This window comes from Durotheca rogersii, assembly GCF_024521655.1.
Source record: "Durotheca rogersii strain YMJ 92031201 chromosome Unknown GGS23scaffold_29, whole genome shotgun sequence".
Lineage (NCBI taxonomy): Eukaryota > Fungi > Ascomycota > Sordariomycetes > Xylariales > Xylariaceae > Durotheca > Durotheca rogersii.
The window spans coordinates 145532-171667 of NW_026251260.1; the positions used below are offsets into that span (position 1 = coordinate 145532).

At 58.5% G+C, this 26136-nt stretch overlaps 9 protein-coding genes across 9 annotated transcripts; 5 read left to right on the top strand and 4 right to left on the bottom strand.

The window, feature by feature from the left end:
• The first annotated feature begins 235 nt into the window (after positions 1–235).
• GGS23DRAFT_267921 (uncharacterized protein) lies at positions 236–1112 on the top strand. The gene has a single exon (XM_051512414.1). It carries the CDS (start codon positions 513–515, stop codon positions 1005–1007), a length of 495 nt encoding a protein of 164 aa, XP_051368441.1. The 5' UTR covers positions 236–512; the 3' UTR covers positions 1008–1112.
• GGS23DRAFT_267924 (uncharacterized protein) lies at positions 1112–2277 on the bottom strand. Its single transcript, XM_051512415.1, has one exon. It carries the CDS (start codon positions 2102–2104, stop codon positions 1217–1219), a length of 888 nt encoding a protein of 295 aa, XP_051368442.1. The 5' UTR covers positions 2105–2277; the 3' UTR covers positions 1112–1216.
• Positions 2278–2347: 70 nt separating this feature from the next.
• On the bottom strand, positions 2348–4781 carry GGS23DRAFT_614750 (uncharacterized protein; the record flags this gene model as incomplete). The annotated part of the gene is made up of 4 exons (XM_051520673.1): positions 2348–2814; positions 2984–3674; positions 3978–4019; positions 4146–4781. The coding sequence occupies 4 exons, from the start codon at positions 4779–4781 to the stop codon at positions 2348–2350; spliced, it is 1836 nt and encodes a 611-aa protein (XP_051368443.1).
• A 961-nt stretch (positions 4782–5742) lies between these two features.
• On the bottom strand, positions 5743–12102 carry GGS23DRAFT_268002 (PHD/FYVE-zinc-finger like domain-containing protein). The gene is made up of 6 exons (XM_051512417.1): positions 11486–12102; positions 8321–10760; positions 6965–8250; positions 6882–6908; positions 6662–6821; positions 5743–6585 (listed from the first exon to the last, which is right to left on the bottom strand). Exons 1-6 carry the CDS (start codon positions 11984–11986, stop codon positions 5918–5920), a joined length of 5082 nt encoding a protein of 1693 aa, XP_051368444.1. The 5' UTR covers positions 11987–12102; the 3' UTR covers positions 5743–5917.
• A 712-nt stretch (positions 12103–12814) lies between these two features.
• Positions 12815–15394, top strand: GGS23DRAFT_607333 (Alpha/beta knot methyltransferase; the record flags this gene model as incomplete). Its single annotated transcript, XM_051520035.1, has 3 exons — positions 12815–13531; positions 14339–14537; positions 14568–15394. 3 exons carry the CDS (start codon positions 12815–12817, stop codon positions 15392–15394), a joined length of 1743 nt encoding a protein of 580 aa, XP_051368445.1.
• A 791-nt stretch (positions 15395–16185) lies between these two features.
• GGS23DRAFT_614771 (uncharacterized protein) lies at positions 16186–18583 on the top strand. The gene is made up of 2 exons (XM_051520674.1): positions 16186–17262; positions 17402–18583. The coding sequence occupies exons 1-2, from the start codon at positions 16599–16601 to the stop codon at positions 18112–18114; spliced, it is 1377 nt and encodes a 458-aa protein (XP_051368446.1). The 5' UTR covers positions 16186–16598; the 3' UTR covers positions 18115–18583.
• Positions 18584–18930: 347 nt separating this feature from the next.
• GGS23DRAFT_268200 (uncharacterized protein) lies at positions 18931–20564 on the top strand. Its single transcript, XM_051512418.1, has one exon. The coding sequence runs from the start codon at positions 19123–19125 to the stop codon at positions 20005–20007; it is 885 nt and encodes a 294-aa protein (XP_051368447.1). The 5' UTR covers positions 18931–19122; the 3' UTR covers positions 20008–20564.
• GGS23DRAFT_584228 (uncharacterized protein) lies at positions 20078–20535 on the top strand. The gene has a single exon (XM_051517315.1). It carries the CDS (start codon positions 20271–20273, stop codon positions 20487–20489), a length of 219 nt encoding a protein of 72 aa, XP_051368448.1. The 5' UTR covers positions 20078–20270; the 3' UTR covers positions 20490–20535.
• A 643-nt stretch (positions 20565–21207) lies between the features above and the next one.
• On the bottom strand, positions 21208–21910 carry GGS23DRAFT_268233 (uncharacterized protein). Its single transcript, XM_051512419.1, has one exon. The coding sequence runs from the start codon at positions 21808–21810 to the stop codon at positions 21364–21366; it is 447 nt and encodes a 148-aa protein (XP_051368449.1). The 5' UTR covers positions 21811–21910; the 3' UTR covers positions 21208–21363.
• Positions 21911–26136: the final 4226 nt, after the last annotated feature.

The following is a 26136-nucleotide window of genomic DNA, read 5'->3' on the forward strand; positions in this document are numbered from 1 at the left end:
CCCCCCCCGCCTCCGACTCGGACACCGCTTACGCATGTCAGCATTTCTCTCTTTCCTACTTCCTTTCTTCTTCTTCTTTCTCCTGTTCCCCTCCCCGGCCCATAGATTAGATAGGACGGGCACGATTCGAAGCGGCGCGGGGCACCAGCGAGATAGCCAGCCCTCTCTCTCTTCGTTACTCTCTCTGCTCGCTCGCTCCCCCTCCCTTCCCGCGAGACAACCAAGTCAGCCGCTCTGCGCGCGCTCTGCTCCTCCTGGCTACGAGGCGGGCGGGGAAAGCAGCAACGGGCGCGAGAGGAGAGCACGCGGAGAGAGTGGGAAAGAAGGAGGGCGGGGAGGAAGGAAGGAAAGAATTCATCCGATTGCCGCGCTGGGGAGCGGCGTCTAGGGCGGGAGCGAAACCTGTCTGTCTGTCCGTCTATCTGCGCAACTCTGCGTCCCGTTTCCCTCCGTCGGTGCACCCGTCTCGTCTAGCCCTCCTATCACCCCCCTGCTTTCCCCCTTCCCCCTCTATGAAGCCGGTCCGTTCATGTGCATGTGTGTGCGTGTATGCATGTATGTGTGTCGGTATGTGCGAGGCCAGCTTAGCACCTCGTGGGAATCTGGGAGAGAGAGAAAAGGGGGAGGGGGAGGGGAGGAGGGCGCGGTGTCTAAGACGCGCGCGTGCAGATTACGATACAAGCCAGCTAGCTAGCTGGGCAGGCCACGAGCCCTGGATGATATTTTTCCTTCTCCTTTTCCCGTTCCTTCTCTCTTTTTCCCCCTCTTCTTTTCCCCCCCCTTCTACTGAGCCTCGCTCGCTCCTTTTTCTCTCCCATTCTCCCGTCCTTCCCATTCTAACCCCTCTCCTTTTCCATCCCATTCTCCCCTTCGCTTCTCCGCCCCGCGCCACAACTCCTCTGACCATGCTCGCCTGCGGCCTAGCATCTGCCGGCCGAGAGCTCACGCAGAATAGCCTACCTCGAGACGCGCATCGGGTCCGAGGCCCCCGCGGTGGCTCCGAATAGTACCGTCGGCGATAGCTAGTTATTACCGTCGTCCTCCTGGCGCCGTAGGCAGAAGAGAGAAAAGAGAAAAAAAAAGAAAACGCGAGGGGCGGACAGACCGCGCCCCGGAAAACAAACGCAGCGTCGTGAATCGTAGCGCCGCGGCGGCTCGCGAGAGGCCCGCGCGCGCTCGGTGTATCCCGTGTGTAGGTATTTATTTATGCATATCTTTATGTGTTGTCGCCCTCGTAAAACGTAGTTGTCCGCGCCGCGTGTGCGCGCGCGCATGTAAATATGTATGTGTTGTATGTCCCACCCCTTCCCCTTTCCCCCCCTAATGCTGGTACGGAACGCAAAGCCGCACGTCGCGGATCGGTGCTAGGATCGCAGACGGTGCGATGCCGAGAAGCCGAGAAACCCAGTCCCGGCAGAGAGAGGAAGAAAAAAAAGAACAAGGAGAAAGAGAAGAAGATCGGAACGGGGAACGTAGATGTGCTGCCGGCGTGGCGAGCGGGGTGGAAAAAAGAAAAGGAAAAAAAAGGTGGGAACGAGAATGCGGGATATGCAAAGGCCGAGGGAGAGAAGGGTAAGAGACCAGCTGAAGAAATCGTGAGAAAATCGTGGATTCTAGGTATTCGCCGGCCCCGACACGTCCTGGGGGTAGATAGCGGCGAGGGGAGAAGAAGATATGTGGAAAAGGGGGGGGGGGGGGGTGCGAGGTAGATTGATGCGTAGACGGAGTGAAGAGTGACAAGCCAGTCAAGCAGAGTTCCCGCCGCATATCTGTGCCCTGGTGCTTCCACGATCCTTTGCTTTCCTTTGTCCCCTTGCTCTCTTCTCCCTCTGCGCCTCTGGCTATCGCGAAGCATTCGCGAGGGAAAAAGAACAATAAAAAAAGGGAGAAAAAAAGCGTTGACAGAAATAGCAAGAGAGAGAGAGTCGCGTGCGTGCCCCCGTGTTGTCCGTCCGATTGTCTGTGGAGTCTGTACGCTGGGGAGGTTCGTTTGCGGGCGCGCGGAGCCGCCGGCACCGGCGGCAAAAGCAAGGGAATAACAACGCAGTGGCGGCGCTACGCGGAGCGCGAAAGCAGAACGGCGCGCCCGAGAGCCGCATCTCATGCTACCCTCCTGAGCAGCAGCGGGGGAGGATAGAATGCGGCGAGACGAGAGGTAGGGACGGAAAAGACCCCGTGGACGACCTGCCGCCCTTCTCTCCCCTCTTCCTCCTGTTTCTTCCCCCCAGTCCTCGCCGAAACGACCCTCACCAAACCCCTTCCCCCCTCCTCCCTCCTCCCCCCTCTCCTCTCCTCTCGAACTTCCACCCCCCCCCCCTCCGGCGCCCGGCGCGAGCGGCAATCATGCCTAGGACAGCCGCGCTCCGCTAGAGGCCGGGGCCGGGGCGCGCTCGTCGTCAGCGTCGGCGCCCGCGGCGCTGCCGTCGCTCTCGTCGAGGGCGACGAGCGAGGCGAACGGATTGGCGGTGGGGACGGCTCCGGCGTTCCTGGCTGCGCCTGCGCCTGCGCCTCTGCCGCCGCCTGCAGCAGCAGCAGCATCAGCAGCCGCGGTAGGCGGGTTCGACTTGGTGGCAGACGAAGACGCGCTCGTCTTTTCTCGCAGCGGCGGCGGCGGCGGCGGCGTCTTGGCTTCGCGGCCGTCGGAGCCGGAGGCCCTCGGGCTCGCCCCGGCGGCGAGGGTGCTGGCGCCAGCGGTGGTAGTAGAGGGAGAGACGGGGGTGGGGGCCGGCAGCGTAGGGGGTCCCGGCGCGGCGGTGCCGGTTGAGATGCGCGGCGGGGGCCCGATGGGGCCGAAGGGCGAGGAGCCGAAGGATGCTGGCGCGGAAAGAAAGGCACGGGTTAGCAGGTTGGCGGCCGGAGCGCAGAGCTGGGGAGGGGCGGAGTGCTGGGAGGGGAGAAGAGAATAAAAGAAAAAGGGAGACGCGATGGGGAAGAGCGGGAGTAATGGTACATGCGCAGGTAAGAAAGAGAGGCCACAACTCACCGATCGGATTCCGCACGCTCACGCCTCGACTCATGAAGCGGTTGTCAGACAGCGGCTTCTGATCGTGCGGGCTCTCGGGGGCAGCGACGCCGCGCCGCCAGGCCAAGTTCTGGGGCGCGGGGGGTGGGCCCATCGCTGCGGCCGGTCCTGGTATCACGCCCAGCTCCCCCCCGGCGCCTCGGGCGGCTACAGCCGGGGTGCCGCCGTGTCCGAGGAAGCGGTCCTCGGCGGTGAGACCGGGCTCGAACGGGACGGCGGGCAGGGGCAGGGGCAGGGGCTCGCGCTGGCGCGCGAGCTCGGCCTGGTGCTTCTTCCACCACGCGGGCAGGCCGTGGAACAGGCCCAGCTGGTGCTGCGTCGCGCGGTCCAGCGGCATCTCGTGCTTGAACTTGCAGCCCTGCTGCGTGAACGCGCACACGCCCTCGTGCACCCACTTGTCGCAGTAGACCTTGGGGCGGCGCGCCGGCGGCGCGTGGACTTGGGTCGGGCGGCCGTGGTGGTGGCCGTGGGCCTGCGCCTGCGTGTGCACCGCCGGCGAGGACGACGACGGCGGCGGCGGCGGCGGCGGCGGCGGCGGCGACGAGCGGGCTAGCACGAGGGCGGTTGACGGGCCTGCCGACGCGCTGGTGAGAGTGAGGGTCGCGCGGGTCGGGGTTGACGGCACGGATCCGACGATGGTGTCGATGCGGGACTGGCCGGGGCAGACAGAGACTGGTTAGCACGGGACCGACTGGGTAGATGCGAGGGCGGAAAACGAGGCTCAAGCATGTGACGTAGAAGAGGGGGTGGGGAAGGTCTCGGATCCGGCACTGTGTTTGTATAGACATATGAGCCGTCAATGTGACCTCTGTTTATCATCTCCACGGCCGAGGAAAACTCGCAAGCAAAGAAAGCGCTCTGGGGAACGTAGATGCCACCTTGGCATTGTTCTTCTTCTCCGGGGCAGCGTCGCCACAAGTGCACGTACATATGGACAGGGCCTGCGAAGACTCACCTGTATAGTATCAGATGGCGAAGTCGGTGTAGGAGGCGGGCTCTACGGTGCTGGGTCAGCCGAGCGGTCGTTCGTCCCGACCCCAGACATCTGATAGCTATATAAACGCGGCCGTGATAGGAAACAGTGAGGGTAGAAAAATGAGGAAGAAAGGAAGGGGTAGCTCACTCGGGGAAAGACCATCTCGGTGTTGCTCGACCGGCCGTTTGGAGGCAGGGCCCGCGGTAGCGGCACCACTACCATGCCGGCGCAGCCCTGCTGCAGCGCGGGGATCTCCTTCAGAGCCGGCAGCATGTCCGCGGGGATCAAGCGCGTGTACTGGCCGTTTCCGCGGTCGTAGCAGTAGGCGTAGCTGGCGTCGAGCTGCATATCTGAGAAGGCGCCCAGGTTCGAGTACGGAGCGGTGACGAGGGCCGAGGCCTGGTGTTGGCTATGATACTGCTCCATGCCGTGGGTGGCGTACGATGACGAGGCGCCGCGGATGGCGGAGCCCGGTTGCAAGGGTTGCTGTTGCTGGCCGCCGGCGGGCGAACCGAACGGACTGTACACGTTGCCACTACTACCGCTGCCGCCGCCGCGAGCCGGAGATGCCATCTCGTCGACCGCGTGGGATCTCCAGTTGGAAGAGGCGAGGCTGCGGGAAGGAGACGACGGGGCCAGCTGCTGCTGGATGCTGGATCGTAGTGCCGAGCCCTGCAAAGCTTGCCCCTGACCCTGTCCCTGCTGGAAGAGAGTCACGTTGCCGCGGTCCGCCACGATCTTGCTTCTACGGTCGTTGACAGATTTGAAAGGGTTCCGGTCCATCGTGGGTCGCCGCTCGAGACGGGCGTTCGGTGTTTGCTCTATATCAGCGTTCGGGTTGAGGTTGAGGAGGGGAGAGGCTGTCGCGTTGAGGGTAGCAGGGGGTGTATTTCTTGTGGAAGTGCGGGTGATCCCAGCAGAGTTTGTTGTTGGCTCGGCGGGGGAGGCGGGAGGAGGAGGAGGAGGGGGAGGAGAGGAAGACGAGCAGCCCATGTTGCAGGAGTAGATGGCAGCGGTGGCAGCCGCCCTTTTTTTTTTCCAGGCAGCCGAAAATCAAAGAAGGATATCGAGAGCAAACGGGAAACAATGGGCGGGCATAGGTTCTAATTTATACCGCCATACGAACCTGGGTTAATCAGTAATGATGGCTCAGAGGAAAAGGGGCAAGGAAGGCTGTGCAAGGAATGAATGAAGGTTGATGGCTGCTTCGATGAACAGGAGGAGAAATCAACGAGGTGAAAGGGAATCAAGGCAGCGAGGACGTATTGACAGGAGAAATTGGGAGCTCTTTTAAGAGGAACCACACAGGGTTGAGACCCTTTTTGTCAAGCCGTATCCAGGGGGATAACGTAAAAGGGGGGATGAGGAGAGGCACACACACACATATACGCACACACATATTCCTATGTGCGCCTCTCACGCTTCTCTCCCTCTTCTCACTCGTTGCCATGTGAGCAAGCCGGCCATCCCCCATCTGGGCCACCTAGGCCATCACAGCCGTTTGCTGAGAAACCTCAAATAGGGTTAAATGCATCCACCGGTTACCTGCAGCCCTGTCTTGTGTTTTCCACGTGACAAACGACCTGTGAAGACTTGTCAAATGACGGGAATTTGTCCGTCTGTCTTGGGCCACAAAGCACAGGAAATCAAATTTGCCCATGAGTAGGCTGGTACTAACCTGGAGCACCTATCGTCCCTATCTATCTCTACGTGTGGGAGTAAAGGGGAAGGGTAGCCTTTTATCCATTCCTTCTCTCCTGCCCCCCCCCCTCCCTCTCTTCTCTCTCCTCTTGTCTCTCTCCACCTCTACATACATGCCAATTAGTAAAATGTAGGTGTCTGGGAAAAGAAGCAGCCTGCTCAACATCTCTTATGCCTCTTGGCACATCAAGCCACGCGAGGTGCTATGGCAGAGCATATTACTTGTTGGAGATATCTCGTAATCGCTGCATTAGAAAATTCCTCAGTGGCTGGGTATGGTACGAGTTTCCGGATGTTCTCAGGGAGTCGATGTAGAGACGTAGTGAGATTTCGGTAGGGTAACCACGGCAGATGGAGTTCGGTGGGTGGCTGGTCTGACATACTAAGCAACTTACGGCGCCGGAGTTCGCGGGGGTAGAGTTGGAATTCTGGTTCACTTGTCCCCCGTGTGTTGTAGGTGTGGGCACGACAGTTGGTCTCTGTGATGCTAAAGGTGTAGAGTTAGAATTCTGGTTCACTTTTGCTCCACTCATTGTAGGCGTGGGCACTGAAGTTGGCCTCTGTGATGTCGAAGGTGTAGTAGGGATACGTGGTGGGTAAGGGGCCAATTGAGGACCACCCACGGGGGGGTGCTGTCGTAAACTAGGTATCGAGATCACGAAGTTGGGACTCGTGACCTGGTTGAGAGGCACCATCGGATTGATGTAATTTTGCGGCGGCACCGGGGCCGACGGCCACAGCAGCAGCGGCGCCGGGGTTCGTGGTGCTATCTGGTGGACTCTTGCTGGCCCGTGTTCCGTCTGAACGGTGCTTTGGGGCTTGGGTACCTCGGTCTGTGGCTGCTTTGCCGGCTCGAAGCCTTGGCTCTGAGGTGTTTTTGCCGGTGCTGTTAGTGGTAGTGGTGTTAATGCTCTTAGTTCTCCCATCTTCACGTTTATCGAAGTTGGGAACAGGGCCTTTACCTTTGACGGGCTTGGCTTTTATTGCACCCGCCATGGCATCGTTTTCGTCGTACACTCCGTCCTCTTCGTCTTCTTCGTCCTCTTCGTCGTCGGGGCCGTTGTCAATGTATAGCTCGTCCTCGACGTCAACGTCAGAACCGCCGCTATCCGGTTCTTGGCGCTGTTCCGCTGTTAGGAATTCTTCTTCACCATCGTCGTCAACACCTCGAATGAAACCTACTTGGTTGTTCGTCTTGTAGTCGATAGCCTACATATCGTCGGTGAGCTAAATGGGAACGGAAAGCAAAAAGGGATTTCTCTGACCTGGGTTCCCCGTCGCCTAGCACCGCGTCCGTAGGATTGTTGCTTGATAGCAAGCTCCCGTTCGTGCTCCTCCTGCCGTAGTCTGAGAATGTTTTCCCAAACGCTTGCATCCGTCGTCGGTACGCCATCGCCGGCAGTATTGTCGACGGCGTCGGTCAGGGTGCCTGAATCGTTAGCCCAGACACGGGCGTACGAGAACTGGGTTTCAGCACTTTGATCGTGGCCGGCGTCCGTCTTTTCGAGTTGACTCCTGTCAAGTAGCCTACTGACCGATGCCGCATCATACGTGATCTTATCCTTATCCTTCCCGTCGCTGAAAAGTTCCTCTGCTCCCTTTCTCAGGATAGACTCTAGATCCTCGTTCGCATCGCTATCGGCATCTAGGCTTTCGATGAGGGCATGGTCGAGGGCCATCTTCCTCTTCCCTATCTGCATAATCTGTTCTTCCACCGTGTTTTTGGTCACGAGCTGGAAGCAGAGTACCTTCTCTTTCTGACCGATCCGGTGGGCTCGTGATATAGCCTGTATGTCTTGATGGGGGTTCCAATCCGGGTCGTAGATTATGACGGTATCCGCTGTGGCGAGGTTGATGCCGACACCACCCGAGCGGGTGGACAGGAGCATTGCGAATAGCGGCGAATCGGGCGCGTTGAACGCGTCGATTTGCTTCTGTTTCTTGAGAGCGTTCATGCCCCCATCGATTCGCCCGTACCGTAGGCCTAGCACGCTGAGAAAGTCTTCGATGATGTCGAGGCAACGTAGGAACTGGCTGAAGATTAGAACGCGGTGGCCCCCTGCTTTGAGCTTGGGAAGCATGATCTCCAGCAGCATGAGTTTCGGTGACGCCGCGATCAGGTTCCGCCGCATTTGCTCCTCGTCTACATTCTTGTCCTCGACGTCGCCGTTGAAACAGAAGGGATGGCAGAGGCATTGGCGGAGATCCGCCAAGATGTTCGACAGACTCTTTCGGTCTCCGGCCTTGAGCTTTCCTTTGGATATGATTGCTTTGATCAGCTCCGGGTTTCGAGCCATGATAGATTTGCACAGCCTCTCTTGCAGGACTGTCATCGTGACGGGGACGATAATCTGCGCCATGGGCGGCAGGAACTTGAGAACTTGAACCTTAGTTCGTCGCAGGAAATAAGGGCGGATGAGACTGTGAAGCTCTGGGAGGTTTTCTTTCGTCAAGTCGGCATACTTGGCATCCAGCGCCTCGGCATTGTTCCGGGAGTCGATAAACTGGAGTAGATTGAAGAGCTCCCGTTTGTTGTTTTGTAAGGGAGTGCCTAGCGAGAATTAGTGGTTTCCCCCCTAGTCGTGATGGGCCTAGGGAGTTGATGGTTTGGTGTTACTTACCCGTCAGCAGGATCCTGAACGCAATTTTCATGTCCAGCAGCGTCTTATAAAGTTGGGTTTCCTCGTTCTTGAGCCTTTGGCCCTCATCGACCACCAAGCCGGCCCACCTGACGTACTGGAAGGCGGTCCGGATCGTGCTCGCTGCCTCGAAGGACATGATCACGACATGCGCTTTCATCCCGTCCTTGACCCCGTCCGGGAAGAGCTCGTGCCTATAAGCGAGATCCTGGGAGATTCTGCCGCCGTGGTATGTAACCACGCGGAGTGCCGGAGCCCAATCCTTTAGCTCGCGGCGCCAATTGGGACATGTCGCATTGGGGACGACAATGAGGAACGGCCAGCATCTCGGCTGATTCTGAACGAGAGCGCTGATGAAGGAGATGATCTGAATGGTCTTCCCTAGCCCCATCTCGTCGGCAAGTATTACGTTCTGCTGCTGGTGGAAGTTATAGAGGAGCCAATTGACGCCCTCCATCTGATATTCCATCAAGGATCGTCCTTCCTTGAGGCCCGGAGGTTGGCTTTTCAGCTCGCATTCCTCTTGGAAGTCTAGAGACCGGTATTGTCTTATCCGCTCCCTCATCTTCTGGTCCCTTGTCGCGGGGAAGTATCTGCCGTTGATATATTCTTCGTAGGCGGCCTTGAAGGCGTCCCAGGGGCCTCCCGAACCACGAGGCGGCGGTTCATCCCAGACCACTTCCTCGTAACTAAGCCCCTGGAATTTGATGAAGGCTGATGTGACGTCGGAAATGCGCGCCAGGTCTTGCGCCTTGGACGAAGCAGTAGAACCGCGTCGGTATTTCACGCTCAGGAGGACGTCGGCCAGCAGCCATTCCTCCTCGATCGCTGACTGCTTATCCATCTTAGGAAACTCGTTGCCTTCGCGTTTGTGAAATGCGATGCGCGAGGTAGGCGCAGCTATGCCGTAAATCCAGGCTCCGGGCCTCCAAGTGTCGTGAAAGTGCGAGCGTCCCTTCCATTGCACGAGGTATTCTATCTCGTCTTCGCCAAATTCGCTGCTGTGCTGGCCCTCGTATTCGTCCCGGTTGACGGGTCTCCACGCAAGTATCGCACGGATTTCATAATCGGACCTTTGACAATCTTTACATTTCCAGCTGGCGAGCGAATATTCTCCCAAACGGTCTTCTCTGACCTCTGCCTCGCTAGGCTCGTGCGAATCCAGCGGAGGCAGATGTTCAAAGTGGTAGCCACGCCTGCAGGTCAAACAACGGAAGAGGAGGCTCTCGGCGTTGTTGAGCAAAGCGGGCCGGATCTTCACGATGGGGTCTTCTCCGCCGTTCTCAATCCTCGCCTTCTCTTCTTGCTTGGGGGTTTTCCTGGCGGAAAATTCGGCACACGACGCGCCGATGGCCTTGCAGGTTTGGCACATCGAACGATTTGGCGCGTGCCTATCCTTCTTTTGGTGGATTCCGACACAAAATCTGCACTGCAGCACAAAGCTATCCGGACCAACCTTGGTAACCCTGTGGTCGCGTTGGGATCTCACGCCGATGCATTGTATATGATAAGAGTACGAGCAGCCCTGGCAGAAAATGAGGGGACCTTTGCCAGAGAGGCCGCCTGATCGACACGTCTCGCATATATCGGAATGAAATCTTCGGAAAGGGGACTCCCCGGGAACCTCTTGGAATGCCTCTTTGATCGCGGCATACTTAGGTGCAGATGGCGTTTTATTTTCCACGGCTTCGTATTCATCGTCAATTTCGGGATCTCCCATGTTCTTTGAGTTCCTGTTTGACCGTCTCGACCTTCGTGACGCCTCAAATTCGATTTCTGAGTCGCTCCCCGAACACCTGCCCGAGGCGTAGAAGCTCTTGACTTTTTTCTTCTTACGCGCCGAAGTTCGAATCGGACCAGCGAGGTCGGAACGAATGATGGGAATAACATCATCGTCGTCGTCATCATCATCATCATCATCACCATCATCATCATCATCCTGATCGTACCTAATATCCCGTGCTAATTCATCTTCGGATTCGTCCCCGACACGGCGCGGTTGCCGGACTGGAATCCTTGACCTGGTGGCCCGACCCGTCGAGAGGGCTACGGATCCGGACTGGCGCCTACCCGTGATCGACGACTTGGCCTCTTCGGACCCTCTCCCGGCCTTCTCGCCGTCATCCCACACCCCTTCATCGAGTTCCTCCTCATCGTTGCTGGCAAACTTGTGACTATCACCTATCGATGCCGGACGAGGGACCCGCCGCGTGATTCTACGAGTGGTGCGCGGAGATGGCTTCCGTCGTTTGGCACGGTAGCCCCGGCTAGATGAATCGGATTCATAATAGTCATCCTCGGGATGAGGACGCTTGCTCGGTGCCATGCCCATAACTGCCCTGCCAGCGCTAAATCGCTGTTGCTGGAATACCTGCAGAGCCTTGGAACCATTCTCTAACTCTAGGAGATCATCATACGCCACCTAAAGGTAAGGAAGAGGTTAGTTATCGGCAACGAGTCTGACAATGAAGAGGGACGGGGAAGGAGAGCTCAGGGAATGAGTAGGACGGCGAGGGAATGGTAGGCACTGGGTAGGCACCCCAGTCGAATAGCACCGTGCACGATTTTTGAGGCATCTTGGGCGGGAAAGGGAGAAGACGAGGAAAAGAGAATCAGTCGAACGTGTCGAGCAAGGGAAGCAACGTAATGTTTCCCGGGTGCCCCGCCTCAGACAGCCAACTAGCCTCCAACTCACCATGTTGTCTGAGTAGCTTTGCAGAAAGCAGAATTGGTGGAGAACATGGCCCGAGCGGTCGCGGGGATGCAGAGGGCAGGTGTTCTTATGTTCGTATATGATGCGGCTGGTGAAAGAAAAGGTAGGTGGTTATGGTGGTAAAGGAGTTGGAGATAAAGAGGCGTGAGGCGCGTCAAATGTGCAGGTGCGCGCGAAGAAACCGCATGCTAGGGAATCGATGATGATGATGATGATGATGATACCCACCTAGGTGGGGTGGGCAGGGCAATCATCTCACAGGTGTGTCGAGTGGGTGAGGGTATGGGTTTGGGGGCAGGGAGTGGTCGGTGATGAGTGAGGTGTAGAATTTGCATGCATGCTATGAGGACATACACACAGACGGGAGGGGATAAGTAGGCGGGAAAGATAGATATACAGAGATGGCGAGGGGAACAATGGCGAACATGACCTACTTCGTCGACCCTTCCGTCCTCGAATTCGACGCTGTAAATCGCCTCCTCGTCCTCGTCCTCGTCCTCGAGGTCTACCTCGTCCAGGACCCTGTCCACGGCCAAACCAGGAACCCACTCGTATTCCGTCGGGTCTGGCGGAGGCGTAAGGATGACCTGGATAGGCAACAGCCGGGACTTCGCGGAGGGCGAATCCGCCAATCTCACTTCGCCCTCGGCATCATCCTGGGGGATATTCGGATACCCGTTTAAGCTAGGGCTGGTGTCTCTGGGGCCCGAGTCTCGCTCCGCTACGTCCTTCTGCAATATGTCGTCGTCCTGGGGGTTATTTTCTAACTCGCCTATCGTCGTTAAATCGCGCGGTAGTTCCTGGTAGAGTCCCATGTCCGCATCCCCGGAGAGCGCAAGCGTGTCCTCCATTGCGACGTCGCCGTCTTGCAAAGCCGCCGCGAGCAGGTCTTCTACTCTTACGTCGTCCATCGCGTCGTGCGTTGCCATAGCCATCGCCCCTCAAATCCTGTGTGGGTGCAGACGGGAGGCGAGATGCATCATGTCCAAGCGAGGAGGTGGATCGGGACGGAATATTGGAGGGGCGCTCTCGTCCGGCTCTGGCTCGGCGTCGGCGGTGCTAGAGGGTAGGTAGGGAGGTGGGGATGCGACGAGAGGACAGGGCCGGGTGGTCGGCCAGAGGCAGAAGGTAGTGACGGAAGCAATGCAGTCAATGCCTCGATGGCGGGATGGCGGCGTGTAGCCGGCTGGCATCAATAGAGCTAGAGTCTGCAGAGTGGTGGGAAAATGAATACCTAGGTTGTCTCGGAAAGACGCGTCGCCTAATCCCGGTCAACGCGTTTTGTCAAAGTGATGATCTCGGAGCTTTTGGTGGCGCCACAAGGAAAACGGCCTTACGTACTCAAGCGCCCTGGGAACGTTGCTATCTGATAAGGCCCCGGTCTATATGTAGCACCGAAACCCCTTGACGGCCGTTATCGATAATTCCCAACGCAATCGATAACCGATAATCGATAATCGATAACTATGTCAAAGTGCTTCCGATCGACAGGGTACCTGAGTACTTGGTGGGGTAGCAAGGAGGAGGAGGAAATGCCTGTAGCTTGAATTTTTCCTACAACTTTTTTTTTTCTATCGTCGCAATTCGTTCAGATTATCTCCATACGGGTTGTCTCCCCTCCTCCTCCCCCGTCCTCTCTCCTCTCTCTCTCTTTTTTTTTTTAAATTAATCCTACGAAACCAATCCCATACACGACTGCCTCTTCGTGCTTGCGAGATAGCTTCGAAGTTCCCCTTCTCCAGCAATCGCACACGTAAGATGCGATGAATCTCCTCAATGCTTCCTGTCTACGCGGTAGATATAACGTGTTACCTAGAATCGCCATCTTCCCTTTGCTTGTCGCCAGCCCTTTGCGCTCGTCCTCGCTCTCGGCCATTCACCGCGGGATTCGAAACTCGGAGAAAGTCAGCGCCCAAGGCCACAGCTACGCCTCCTCCTCCAGGGGTAAAACGAATAAAGCAAAGAAAGGCGGCAAGGGCAAGGATAAGGGCAAGGGCGCGGGCAAGGGCAAGAAAAATAACAAAAAGGACGACGGGAATTCGGGAAAGAAGTCGAGAAAGGCACGCTTCAACGATCCCGATGACCCGTTCGGCCAGAATAGCTTAGTCTTCCAGCTGAAGAATGTCGGCGGCAAGGACGCGGGCAAATCGGCAGGCGGCAAAAGAAATCCCAATCTACTGACACCGGATCAGTTCATGAAAGATTTCATGTCTAGTCCTACGCAGGGGAAGAAGTCGGGAACCGCCGCTAGCGTACCTCCTGCTGCTCGTCCTCCTCCCCCCTCCGCCCGCGCACCTCCTGCTGCTTCTCCTCCTCCTCCCCCCCCCGTCCGCGCACCTCCTGCTGCTGCTTCTCCTCCTCCTCCTCCCCCCGCCCGCGCACCTCCTGCTGCTGCTTCTCCTCCTCCTCCCGCGCAACCGGCGGGATTCTGGAGCCCGCCACCTCCGTCGGGTGGCCCGCAGTCCGCCGGAGCGCCTAAGGTCGCCAGCACAAGCAATACCACTACCGAATCCAGCTGGGGGGGAGCAGGAAATAGAGGAGGTGGCTTCAGCTCGTTCGGTTCGCAGAGTTCGGTCCTTTCCAAAGATGCCTTTGGGTCGAGCGCGGGCAAATCGGCCGACAGAGGCGGAGGGTTTACTTCGTTCGGTAGCCGGGGGGGGGCCAGCGCAAGGGATACCTTTGGGTCGAGCTCAGGTAGATCGGGCAATAGATGGGGTTCGGACTCATATGGTAGCTGGGGGTCTGCTGGCGCAAGAGGTGGCTTTGGATCGAGCTCAGGGGGGTATGGTGATAAAGGAGGAGGGTATCCCTCATTCGGTTCTCGAACTTCGGGTAGCACAAGAGATGGCTTTGGATCGAGCCCAGGTAGATCGAGCGATAGATGGGGTTCGGACTCATCTGGTAGCTGGGGGTCTGCTGGCGCAAGGGATGGCTTCGGGTCGAGTCCGGGTAGATATGGTGACAGAGGAGGAGGGTATCCCCCATCCGGTAGCCAGGGGTCCGCCGGCGCAAGAGATGGCTTCGGGTCGAGTCCAGGAAGATCAGGCGATAGAGGGGCCGACTCGTTCGGTAACCGGGGGCCTGCTGGTGCAAGAGATACCTTTGGGTCAAATACGGGCGCCTCGAGCGACAGAGGACGAGGGTTTACCTCGTTCGGTAGTCGGGGGTCGGCCGTCGCGACAAATACCACCGGGTTTAGTTCAGATCCTTTAGGCGACGGTGGGATTAGGGGAGGGGGACGCAGTGTCACACCCCCACCGGGGCGGCCGACGGACACGGGACGCCAGCAACCCTCTTACGAACCCTCTCGCGATACCCCCCGTGAGCCTTCTCACACACCTTCTTGGGGCCAAACGATACCGCAGGATGATGGTCCCGTTCGCATCACTCGCACCACGGCAGCATCGCAGTTCCTGTATGGCCGTTCGTCGGTCGAGGCGGCGTTAAAACGATCTCGGCGGAAACTGTACGCATTATACATCTACAGTGGGGATAACCGACAAAAAACTTCTCAAGACGATCTCGTCGAAGCAATGGCCAAATCTAGGGGGATTCCCATCAAGAGGGTGTCCAGCGAAGGTCTTCGAATGATGGACAAGATGAGCGAGAACCGACCGCACAACGGCTACATCCTCGAGGTGTCCCCGCTGCCGCAGTTGCCAGTCAAGGGTTTGGGGCCCGTGTCTACGGATCCAAAGAAACCTGGCTTCGGGCTCGTGCTAAATTATCAGTCTCCGGAGGAGCAGGAAATCAATGGCGCATCTGAATTTGTCCCGAGCGCGCTGCCAGCCGGCCGGATGCCGTTTGTCCTGCTCCTAGACGGCATCCAGGACCCGGGGAACCTCGGAGCCATCATCCGATCGGCCGCGTTCCTGGGCGCCGACGCGATCGCCGTCACGAAGGGCGCCTCGTCGCCCATCACGGCGGTGTCGGTCAAGACGTCGGCCGGCGCGGCCGAGATCGTCACGCTGCTGTCGGTCGTTTCTCCGGTCGAGTTCATCACGTCGTCCCGGGCAGCCGGGTGGGTGACGTACGCGGCCGTCTCGCCGGAGTCGGCGCGGTCCCGGGGCAACTCGCACTTCACGCTGGACCGGATCGAGTCGTACGACCCGCTCGCGACCCAGCCGACGCTCCTGGTGCTCGGGAGCGAGGGCGAGGGCCTCACGCGCTCCGTCAGGCGGTGTACCGACTTCCAGGTCTCGATCCCGAACCACTCCCAGGCACCGTCCCTCATAGACAGCTTGAACGTCAGCGTGGCCGCGGGCATCCTGTGCTCCGGCTTCCTGCGGAAGCAGTACCTCGGCCAAAGCACGAAAGAACCCGAACCCTCTCAGCTCTTCTGAGGTAGTACGGCGGAATAGCATGGGAACTGCGTGAGCTTCTTTGTTTTCTCTCTCTCTCTCTCCGGGGTGTGGTCCGACGATACCCTGGTGCGGTAGGACGGGCGTCTTGTACGAGTATCATGTAATAAAAAGAATACAACGGGAACGCTCTACTTCCGGACGCGAGTGCACATACACACACATACGCAACACGCTGGGTTTGGCTCTGTGCACTGTATCGTCGCCTGCGTAGGCCGTCGGGCAAGTGTCTAGGTGTTCAGAGGGACAGGTGGCCTGCTCGTTCACCGTACTAAGCGCTTGAAAGCCCGAAGAACGGAACAGCGACTGCGCGCTGGGTATGCTCGGGGCCAACAAGTCGGCTGGGCCGCTCTCGGGCATCAAGCGTTGGCGGTGGCGCGCGGCCCGCCAGCTACTATCTGACGCTCTCGGGCTCCTGGGAGCACGATGGAGCCGCAATGTCTGGCTGTAAATATCGTAGATAAATTTCGACAATATCGCCTTTCAAGGATGCAAGACATTGTGAACACGCACGAGTTTTCCGCGTTGTTTCTTTTTTCCGTTTCCCCATCAGCTCTCTGCCCAAGTTGTTGCTTGACCAGCTCATCCATCGAACCCACTCGGATCTTCGCCCCTGTTCACGGACCCCAGTCGCTTTGAGTAGCACCCAATGGCACTGCGCCGCATCTCGTCGACGCAGGGACCCTCAACCGGCTCGGGATCCATTCTAGATTGACGGTGTCACCCGGCCGACCTTGTTTTCTTTCCTCCGATTAAAAAAAAAAACCTCCTGCCCTCTCTCTATCTTTTTTCTGGCTCTCCCTACGTAAATCTCTCTCGCGACATTCGCCGTCAAGGCTTCGACGAACCACGCAGCGAGCAAAGAGAGGATACGGAAGGTCGCGCGTTCGAACCCGAGCCAATGGTCTGCGCCGCCGCGTCGATCTGACCGCTGACTGACTGGCTGAACTGGGTCCGGGTTTGTCGTGTTATGTCGTCCCGCTTCCTCGCTGGTGCCGCCCCGCCGCATCTTCTACACCGACAACGCTTGCGCCGCCGCCCTCGCCCTCGCCCTCGGCCAGGTTCGTAGACAGACAGACAGACAGACAGACAGATAGATAGATGTCTGCGAGCCGCCGCGCGCGATAGCGAGCCCTTTCTGTCCGCCGACAGCCGTGCGTGCACTGACTTCATATCGCCCGTCGCCATGCGGCCCCCGACCACGATGCTCAACCTGCCGTCCTCGCTGCTCCCGTTCCTCCTCCTCCTCCTCCTCCTCCTCTTCGGCGCCGCCGCCCAGCCCCCGCAGCCGACCGCAATCCGCAAGATGTCGCTCGACGAGGGCGAGAAGTTCTTCGCGGAGTACTACGCCTTCGGCGACCCCGCAGCAGCAGCAGCAGCAGCGCTGGGCGCGCGGGGCGACAGCTCGCTCCTCGCCAACGTGTCCGCGGCGCCCTTCCTGCCAGCGTACCCGGTGCACTACGGCGGCGCGGCAGCGGCAGCGGCGGCGGTCGCGAGCAATGCCTCTACCTCTACCTCTACCTCGCCGCTCGACCCTTCGCGCTCGCCCTCACCCGAGGCCGCGTGGGCGCGGCGCGCGGACGCCCGCGCGCTTCTCCGCGGCCGCCAGTTCGCGTGCCCGGCGGGGACCAGCAGCTGCGCCGACGTCGGCCGCCCGGGCTACTGCTGCGCCGACGGCACCGCCTGCTTCGTCGTCCCCGGCGCCCCCGACGCCGGCAACGTCGGCTGCTGCCCCCAGGGCCAGACCTGCAGCGGCAGCGTCGGCGCCTGTCCCGCCGGTGCCGCCGCGTGCCCGGCTGCTCAGGGCGGCGGGTGCTGCATCCCCGGCTACGCCTGCGCTGAGATGGGGTGTGAGTTCTTGTTTTATTCCTCTCTCTCTTTTCCTGGTTGATTTGCGTGTTTTCCGTTTCTTCCCGCAATATTTCGCCCTTTAGCTTTCTCTCTCTCCTTCTTTTTTCCTCGGAAGACACACTGACCCCTCTTCCTCAGGCGTCTTCAGCACCGTCTCGATCATAACCCAGCCCCAGACGACCCTGACCTCGACCACCATCTCGACGGCGCCGGCCCCGCCACCGCCTAGCACGCGGGTCGTGACCGTGATCGTGACCGTGACGCCCTCGGACGGCGGGGACCCGGTCGCGAGCACCACGACGCGGACGACGACGCTCTCGGGCGGTGCCGGCGGCGGCGTGCCACCCTACCGGCCGACCGGCACCTCGTCCTCACCGACCGCGCCGGCTTCCACCTCGGACGCGGCCCCGCCGCCCGAGGACTCCGACACGGCGTCGTACTGCCCCACGGGGTTCTACCCGTGCGTGGCGCGGGCGGGCGGCGGGTGCTGCCGGACGGGGCGCGACTGCAGCACGACGTCGTGCCCGCCGGCGGCGCCGTCGACAACGGTGCTCGCGACGGACGGCGCGACGGTCGTGGTGCCGGCGAGCGAGGCCCCGCCCGCCGCGGCGCCGAGCCCGACGTGCGCCGGCGGCTGGTTCCTGTGCGACGGCGCCGACAGCGGCGGCGGCTGCTGCCCCGCCGGCTACCGCTGCGGCACCGCGAGCTGCACGCTCGAGGCCCCGACGGCGACCGCCACCGTGCAGAAGGCGCTGCCCAACGGCGCGGTCGGGAGGAGGGCGGTCAAGGGCGGCGGGTGGTTCGGGTTGGGACTGGGGCTGCTTGTGGCGCACGCCGGGGGGCGGTTTTAGGGGCCGAGAGGAGGAGTGGAGAGTGTGTGGTGGTGGTATGTGTGACGACGATGCGATGCGATGCGAGACAAAGCGGTGAGATGACGGGATACGGCACGCTACGACGCTACGATTTTCGACACGACGTCTATTTTGACGAGGAATGACGAGGTATAGAGGAAGAAGAGAGGGGCCTCGTCTCGTGGGTGCGGCAGCGTGGAGGGGTGAGCCGGCCGTTTCCATGTACGGGGGTGGAGGGTTGAAAGAAACACGAAGATATGCGGATAGACGGAGAGGCACAAAGACTACGCGACGCTCGCGAGACGAATTTGCATGGGAAGGAGTTTTTGCTGGTAATTAGCATCCGTCACGGCTGCTCTATGGGACCCCGGGCCTGTCACTGCTCCTACACGGGTCTCAGTTGTTGGCCGTAAGCAATAATGAATGCCCAGCTATCATTTGTAACCGACTTGCTAGACTTACACCGTCTTCTTTCTGAATTTGACGGTACTCGTCCCTGTTGTTGCAATGCTCTTCGCGCTCGTATAGGTTATTTAGAGCGGGCAGCGTCTTCCCAAACATCCTTATCGAAAGGGAAGATAACGCGCCGGTTCCTGGTTTCGAAGGTGGCTATATACTCATAGGAACCGGCGAAGGCGATTTGCAAGGCCTACCAAAGACCCTTGGAATGTTTCGCAGGGGAGTGTTCGCGTTCATGGGCCGCTGCCTGTCCCCTGCCTAAGTACAGGTCACATTTGTTTTTGTGCCCAGCCCCTTCTTATGCAACGGGCTGCACAGCTGGAGTACCGTAACGAAGGGGAGGCACCGTGTGGGCTTAGGTCCTGACCGCCTCTTGGTAAGCCGAAGAGGTGCTCTCCACCATATCTCGCTACCTATATATACCCCAGACATACTCATAAGTAGCTGCGGGAGCGCACCAACTTCATCCGCAACAACGCGCCGTTCGAGGACGCGAGACACTCCTACCGACCACCCAGCCCAACCTCTAGGACCAAGATTGGCTACATCATGCCCGCTCCCAAAAGCACACGACGGCGTCCGGCCGAAAGGCAGACAGTCAACACTCGCCGAACACGACGGTATCCGGACTGGTACTATCGTGTGGTTGCTCTGGCCGCCAAGGAGGATCGGGAGGTGGAGAGTGACGACTTCGAAGAGGATCTGTCTGAATTAGAGTCCGAGTCAGACGAAGATTATTTCGAAGTGTCGGTGGAAGAGTACGACAAACACACCCTTTACTATGACCTCAGGAATCGACGCGAAGAATATAAAGAGTGGATGATCGGGTTAAAAAAAAAAAAGGCGGATAAACAAAAATTCGAGCGCAGCAGGGAGGAAAAGGTGCAAAAAGTGTACGATGACTTGCAAGGAGCCGAGATGGAGGGTGATTTGCCCGATCTTGACTGCCTCGACGGGAAGAGGTTCCGTCTCTATTGTGCCGACCACGTGGAGTATTGTAACAACCCGGACACGGATTGGCTCAGAGAATTGCAGCTCTACTGGTCAGACTTAAACACCGAACTACTACCAGTCGAAGGAACACCAACACATATCGCCGGTGAAATTATAATCGATTCAGACCGCTACTACACGTTTAATCCTTTCCCCCATCCCGGAGCGCCGAGTCGGGAGGAAGTTCGGGCGGAGAGCAGCAAGGGAGGGCACGAGATCGTGTTTCAGTTCGTCAGCGACAAGTACCTGATCATGACTGTCAGCCGAGAGCTGGTCTTCATGCACGGCGGGCCGCCGCCGGCGTCGTGTCCAGAAAGATTCAGGTTTGTGGGCGTCTTTTACACCGAGGAGGAGATGGACATGCGGCGTCTGGGAGTAAGCGGATATTCACCGTCTCCGCCAGCCTACACCCAGCAACCACATGTATTTGTCCCACAGTAGAATCTCTAATATAAGCTGCCTAGTACCTAGGTAGGTAGCCAATGCCGACCTCGCCCGTCGAAGAGCGAGTAAATGTTAACCCGGCAAACGTGCATTCCCGCTTTCCTTCCTACTGCCTCGAAATGATCACGGGTCCCAGAGGCTAGAGCAGTAGGTACTAAACCCTACCTGTCCTCTTCGCGGGAGCGTTGCCGACTTGAAGAAACGGCTTCCTGCGAAAGAGAACCCTTTCTTAAAACTAGCTTATCGTTTCGGAGAACAAGATGGGTAAGGGTAGTCTCTACACCTCCTTTCCTGCCACCTGCTTGCTCGTCGTAAACGTGCGATGCTTCGCCGCGTCTCCAACCGCAAAAATCTCAGATAATCACCGCGAGGTAGTGAGTTGGTTGAGCTGGTCGAGTGTAAACAATTCTTCTCTCCCTTGTAAGGTGGCTTCCCGAGCTCCCGGCCCGGCTGCTATGGTGACGGCGACCGGGTTTTGAGCTTAGAAGTGAGTGATAAGAAACGGCTTTTCCTACAGGATTGTTTCTACGAAACGGAATAAGGCTGGGTGGCGAGCGGGAAGTGAAGTGCTGCCTTTCAGCGTTGTCACCGACACGTGATCGCGGCATGATTAATGGAATACAGCAGCTTTGATTCGATAGACTTTGCGCACTTCGTCATCTCTTATCGCATACACGCCGACATAGATTCTAGTCTGTCAAAATTCCCTCTAACCATTACGCGGGCCAAGGCATCTCTCTCTCTCGTCAGCCATGGTCTGCTTGTATCTCTAGGGGGGCGTAAATCGTCGCAAGCCCGTCTCAAATCCCCTCGCCTCGAACCTACACATCCGACTTCCACATGTTCTCCTCCTGGGTCCGAGGCGGGACGAGAATGCCAGCTGCGATCGATCCATATCCTCTCCGCATCTATGCAACTACGCACCTCTCTGCGTAGGCATATAGCGGCATTATCACCTGCCCTCCAGAAACAAAACCAAGCCAGACTCAGGGAATGTAACCACAACGCCTCCCGATGCTGAATTCCGTACCCCATCTCAGAGCCGCCTCCGCCGCCGTCATCACCGCCGCCGACACCGGCACCCATTCGTTATTTTTCAGACCCGAGTTATGTTGGATTATTAAGTGCGATATGGTAATGGCTGGGAGATCCCAGCCCCTGGTGCCAGCCCGGTGGTTTGGATGAGCGGCCGGTGGCCGATAAAAATGGATAAAAAGGTCAACAGGAAAGATGGTAGTTGGGAATTCACATGGTCCAGGAAGTGAAGCAAATTATCCGGATGGCGCCCGGTTCGGCAGGTATCGGCAGGTATATCGCATTGCCCCGTCCTTCGCGCGTGTTCTTCAGCTTCTCCTAAGATAGCACAAGCGCACCGACGGCGGCGGCAGCGAGAGCTAGTAGCGAGGACTGGAGCGTAGCGGCGGCGCCCTGCTCGGGCGTGGGGGTCGCGGTAGATGATGAGCCAGCGCCGGAGTCGAATGTGGTGCTGGGGCCGGAGGGGACGGCAGTGGCGCTGCCGCGGACGGTGCTGCTTGTGGCCAGCGTGGCGTTGATTCCCAACCCTGAGCTGATGGAGCCCGAGACGATGGTGCCGGCGGTGCCGGTTGCGGAGGCGGTGGAGCCTGTGCCGAAAGCCGTGCTTACAGTGGTAGTGTTGCTGCTGCCGGTTCCCGAGGCGACAGCACTGCGAGAGGTGGTAGCGGTGCTGATGACAGAAGCACCGCTACCAGTGATGGCGGTGCTCTGCTGCGCTACAGCAGCGGTAGCCGCGAACAGCACGATAGCCGAAGTGACCTTCATCTTGATGACGGGTGGCGTGGTGTTTCTTCCTTTCCTGCTCTTCGCGGGGATGGGGATGGACTGGTTGGCTGTGGGAGTTCGACTTGAGGGTTCGACTTTCGAGGACCTTAGCGGCGATATATAGCTCGGAGGATACTAAGGCGAGATTCGTGGGACGGAGGAGGCAAATATATGAAGCATACGATAACGTATATTATATATTTATATATGATACCAGGACTGTTTGTATGGCCGTTTGCTCGAGGAAGCGAAGAAGGGAGGGAGTTCTGCGTGGAACCAACAAGACGAGTCGGATACGAGGGACAACAATTTATATATACCTAGGTATAGGAAATAGCCACCGAGACCTGAGAGAAGAAGAGAGAGAAGACGCCGAGCACTATGAAGCAGACCCACCAGTGTGAGATACGCAAACCTCGAACTGCTTGCGTGTACGGGATACATATTGGCTGCCCTCCTCTTCGGCCATACCCTGGCATTTGACGGGCCACATCGGGGTTGTCCCAGGATTACGCGTGTCGAGGCTAACGTTTGCAGAGACGCAGCTGGTGGGCCGGGCTGGAATCCATTGTCTGGTGCGCATGGCTGGCACGGTAAGTCGGTAGTGCGTGTGCAGGGCTGGGGGTGGGGGGTGTGTGTGGTCTTGGTGCGCGGTCTTAGTCTCAGTCGACCCCGGTAGACCCGGGTAGCTGGACTGAAGGCAACGAACCCTCCAGAACGGCCGAAAAGGGAAGAGAGGGAGAGGGAGCGGAAAACCGGGGACGCTCGCGGCTGTGAGATGGCGCGAGGCGCGAATCAAAGAGGCTCGAGGGCTCGAGGGCTCGAGGGCTCAAGGGGAGCCTGGAGACGGACGAACCGCCACAGGCCGCTGACAGGGTCTAATGGCCCTAGCGGGCTGTGGCTCAGCGTCATCTGAGCCGCCACGGTTTTTTCCTTGGTGCGCTTCCCTTCCCTCTTTTCTTCCCTCCCGCCACAGTTACGTTAGGTTGGGTACCTCCAACCTTGGGTACCTAAGGCATGTACATACCTCTACATCGGGTAGGTATCTGGTCACTCCTGAGTCTCTCCCTCCCTCTTGTCCGTATGCATGCTCTCATATGCTCCATGCTATGCATGCACATCGGTGCATAAAGGACAAAGCAAGCTGGGCACCCCCCTGTTCGCCCCTCCCCCTCTCTCAGGGGGGTACCTAGTTTTTCGTGGCAACATGCCCCGATGTTGCTCACCTGACCCTCGACTTACGTACGCTTCAGAAACACCGCCCTGCATCTCTCTCAGTCTCTATCCGCGAATGTGCCTACCTACCTAACCCTAGCCTACTACGCTCCCGCAGGCTGTGTACGATCTATATGGAGCCGTGTGTCGGACTCGGGTGTCTTGGCTGCGAAGATGCAGATGATCATCGCCGCGTGGTGCGGGCTGTACCCTATCTCTGGAGCGACACCCGTATAGCCTGTGGTCGCGTCCGCGTAATTCGTTGCGTGTGTCGACGATACGGCGCAGCAACGGGCTCTTCGCCTTTTGCGCAGCGAGATGCCCCCCGTCCGATGAGACATATCGGCGCGCCATCTGAGCCGCGACCGGCCAGCAGGCTCCCATAGTAGGGATTCATTTACTGTAGCAAACTGGAATGCCTCGAGCGCCGTCCTGCTCTGAGTGGCAGGGAGAACTTGGAGGCCCGTCCTTGTCGGCGCACCCGGGGATCCCCAGTGGTTAGGCCGTGTTAGTCGACCGAAATAGTAAGCGCGAGAGCGATCAGGACGAGATGCCGATGGATTGGGACGGCACATCGGGAGAATCCATCGTATTAGTAGATACGGCGTTTACCGAGCACAATTCTGGAAAATCTGACTCGAAGCCACACCCGCGGTCGCGGCCAAGGGTCCTGTTACCCGGAAGCTTACACACTTGTCTATGTGACTGATATTCCGTAGGGTGCACTTGGGGGGCGTACTTAGGTGCCTTATTGAATTAGGTACCTCTTCCTACGTTATCTCCACTCATAAGCGTGGCCAAGTTGTGCCTATGTCACCCTCCCTTGACGTCACAAACTCTAAATTTAGCACCGCCCGCGAAGTCCGTCCTTCCCGCTCCAGCCTCCATCACCGTGTACTCTGTACTTATCCGTACCGACCTTTCGCAGGCGTGGCTGAAGCGGTCCCTTACTGATTGCGCCACCAGCCGGAAGCAAGCCGGGGAAAGCTTGTTTGGGGCGCCACCGGCCACCGGGGTGGGGCGGGTTACTTCAGCAGTTACGTACCTCCTACCTGGCACGTTGCCTACAGGTACCTAACCTAAGGTAGGCACCTAGGTACCTAGGTACATACTATACGTCGGTACCTAAAAGTGGCCAGCCGGCCCGTCCGTCGCATCCATAGTAAGGTTGACTTCTTTCCAGCATTGAATCGCAACGAACATCGCACCACTCGTTGAGCAACCCAATAGCAGAATAACCTGCCCCCCCCCAAAATTCTACTCCTGGGACTGCCCGCAGCCTCTGCCAGATTGGCGTCTGGACCTCCTCAGATGCTAGGAGCGAGCGACACCGACGCTGCGAGACGCAGCAGACTGCGGCCTGCCTATGAGGCGCTCGACTCCGGCCTCCCACGTCGCATTCTACAACCCCAAATCCCGACGTTATGAGTACCTAGGACGCTCTGTGGCTTGCACACGTCCGGAGAACCATTGTTGCCGCGTGGCAGTCCGATGTGTGTGCGATGCCCACCCAGACCACCTCGCGCACTCCCACGCCGCGTCATGGCTCGTCGCCAGGCCCGTTTGAACCGTTAGCAGCACGACAAGTCGCGCAGCCAAACGTGAAACCTGTTCCCGAGCTTGGGCAGGGTCGCGGCCTCGTCTCCCTTGCCAATTCTCACGTCCGACACGTGAAGTCGGACCCGATATACTCGAGACCCTCCCTACATGCTCTAGAAACAAGCCAGACCCCCTAAGCCCTGCCTAGTCTTCTCCCGGGGGAGGTTGAGACAAGCCATCCCGGCCCGCCCCCCCGGCCATGATCGACACGGCGACCTAGGGTATCTACCTACCTCTCCTCTCCTGGCGAGCTTGCATTGCTGTCCATCAGTTTTGCCCGTTGCTATCGTAACCGGGGTAGGTATTGTAGGCAGGTGTCTACTACCCGGGCCCCCACTAGTAACGGCGGCCCATCACGATTCTGGAACCCAGAAGTCGACGTTACATCCCTCAGCTGGTTGAACCACGTCATTGGGGTCGCGCGACGTCGTAGCAGCGACCAGGCTGTAAGACACGAAGTCGTGTTGGGAGCGCAGTCTCCAGCATTCTACTCCATGATGCGAGGGAGTATCGATCCAGGGACAGCGTCTCGCAAACAATCCGCAACTACTATACTCATATGAGAATACCCTGTCTGGAGTCTTGGCATGTTCTCCCGCGATACACCACCTAGCCACCCCTGCCTCCGGCTGGGCCCCTCTTCGGCCTCCCCCAATCTTGCGACAGCCGCGCATACGCGTCTTGCCTCCCGCCCGTCATGCAACTTGGTAAGGTGGGCTGACTTTGTACTGACGTTCCCAGACACAAGCTTGAAGCAGCTCGCACGCAAGCTCTCGATACACACTGCGATTCTAGCCTATGCTAGTCGATCGCGAAAATGTCGTGCATAAGAGCTGGTGGTATTACGTAGGTAGTAGAGCGACCATGCGGCACCAATGCGTCTATCGATAGTAGGTATATTGGGTGCGCCATACGTCAATTCGCCAGATGGCTCGCTGGCTATAGCAGTACATAAATCCCGGAATTATAGCTTCTGATTTGACCCAAGGTCGTGTGATCTTGTATACCTACCTAGTGATACCACCTACCGTAGAACGCTTTTCGCCTCATCCCGTCCCGCTTCTGGTTCCTTGCCGTCCATCGAATCCACTTCGAAGCGCCAAGCCAAAGTCACCACCGCACCTACGATGCCACGCACCTCCGAAACAAAACTCGAGCGCACCAGAATCTATTTCGGTTTCCAGCGCTGAGCTCCCAGGCGAGCCAACCTAGGGTCTGAGCCGAGGCAGGCTAGAGCAGTGCGGGACCGCCGAATTCTGGGGCCTGGTGCCCCCTTGGTCTAGCATGTTTAGGGCCAAGCACCGGGGCCGCCCGTGTAGGTAGGTAGGTGTGTATCCACAGGGATGCAGCGATCGCCAACGGCCGCGAGGCCAAGGTCAAACACGTAGATCCTCAGCCTGCCCCGGGCCAAGGGTAGTGGTAACAAGCAAGGAATTGTTCTAGATAACTGGGCTCCTTTCTCCTCTCGTCTTTGTGCGCTGGGTTCGCGAAGAATTGAAGCGACGTCTTGCC

Coding starts and splice junctions, on each gene's coding strand:
- GGS23DRAFT_267921 (XM_051512414.1), top strand. CDS start 513: ATGAAGCCGGTCCGTTCATGTGCATGTGTGTGCGTGTATGCATGTATG.
- GGS23DRAFT_267924 (XM_051512415.1), bottom strand. CDS start 2,104: ATGAGATGCGGCTCTCGGGCGCGCCGTTCTGCTTTCGCGCTCCGCGTA.
- GGS23DRAFT_268002 (XM_051512417.1), bottom strand. CDS start 11,986: ATGGCTATGGCAACGCACGACGCGATGGACGACGTAAGAGTAGAAGAC. Junction 10,761..11,485: donor AGGACGGAAGGGTCGACGAA/GTAGGTCATGTT, acceptor CCTTACCTTTAG/GTGGCGTATGATGATCTCCT. Junction 8,251..8,320: donor GTTCAGGATCCTGCTGACGG/GTAAGTAACACC, acceptor AATTCTCGCTAG/GCACTCCCTTACAAAACAAC.
- GGS23DRAFT_614771 (XM_051520674.1), top strand. CDS start 16,599: ATGCGGCCCCCGACCACGATGCTCAACCTGCCGTCCTCGCTGCTCCCG. Junction 17,263..17,401: donor CGCCTGCGCTGAGATGGGGT/GTGAGTTCTTGT, acceptor CCTCTTCCTCAG/GCGTCTTCAGCACCGTCTCG.
- GGS23DRAFT_268200 (XM_051512418.1), top strand. CDS start 19,123: ATGCCCGCTCCCAAAAGCACACGACGGCGTCCGGCCGAAAGGCAGACA.
- GGS23DRAFT_584228 (XM_051517315.1), top strand. CDS start 20,271: ATGGGTAAGGGTAGTCTCTACACCTCCTTTCCTGCCACCTGCTTGCTC.
- GGS23DRAFT_268233 (XM_051512419.1), bottom strand. CDS start 21,810: ATGAAGGTCACTTCGGCTATCGTGCTGTTCGCGGCTACCGCTGCTGTA.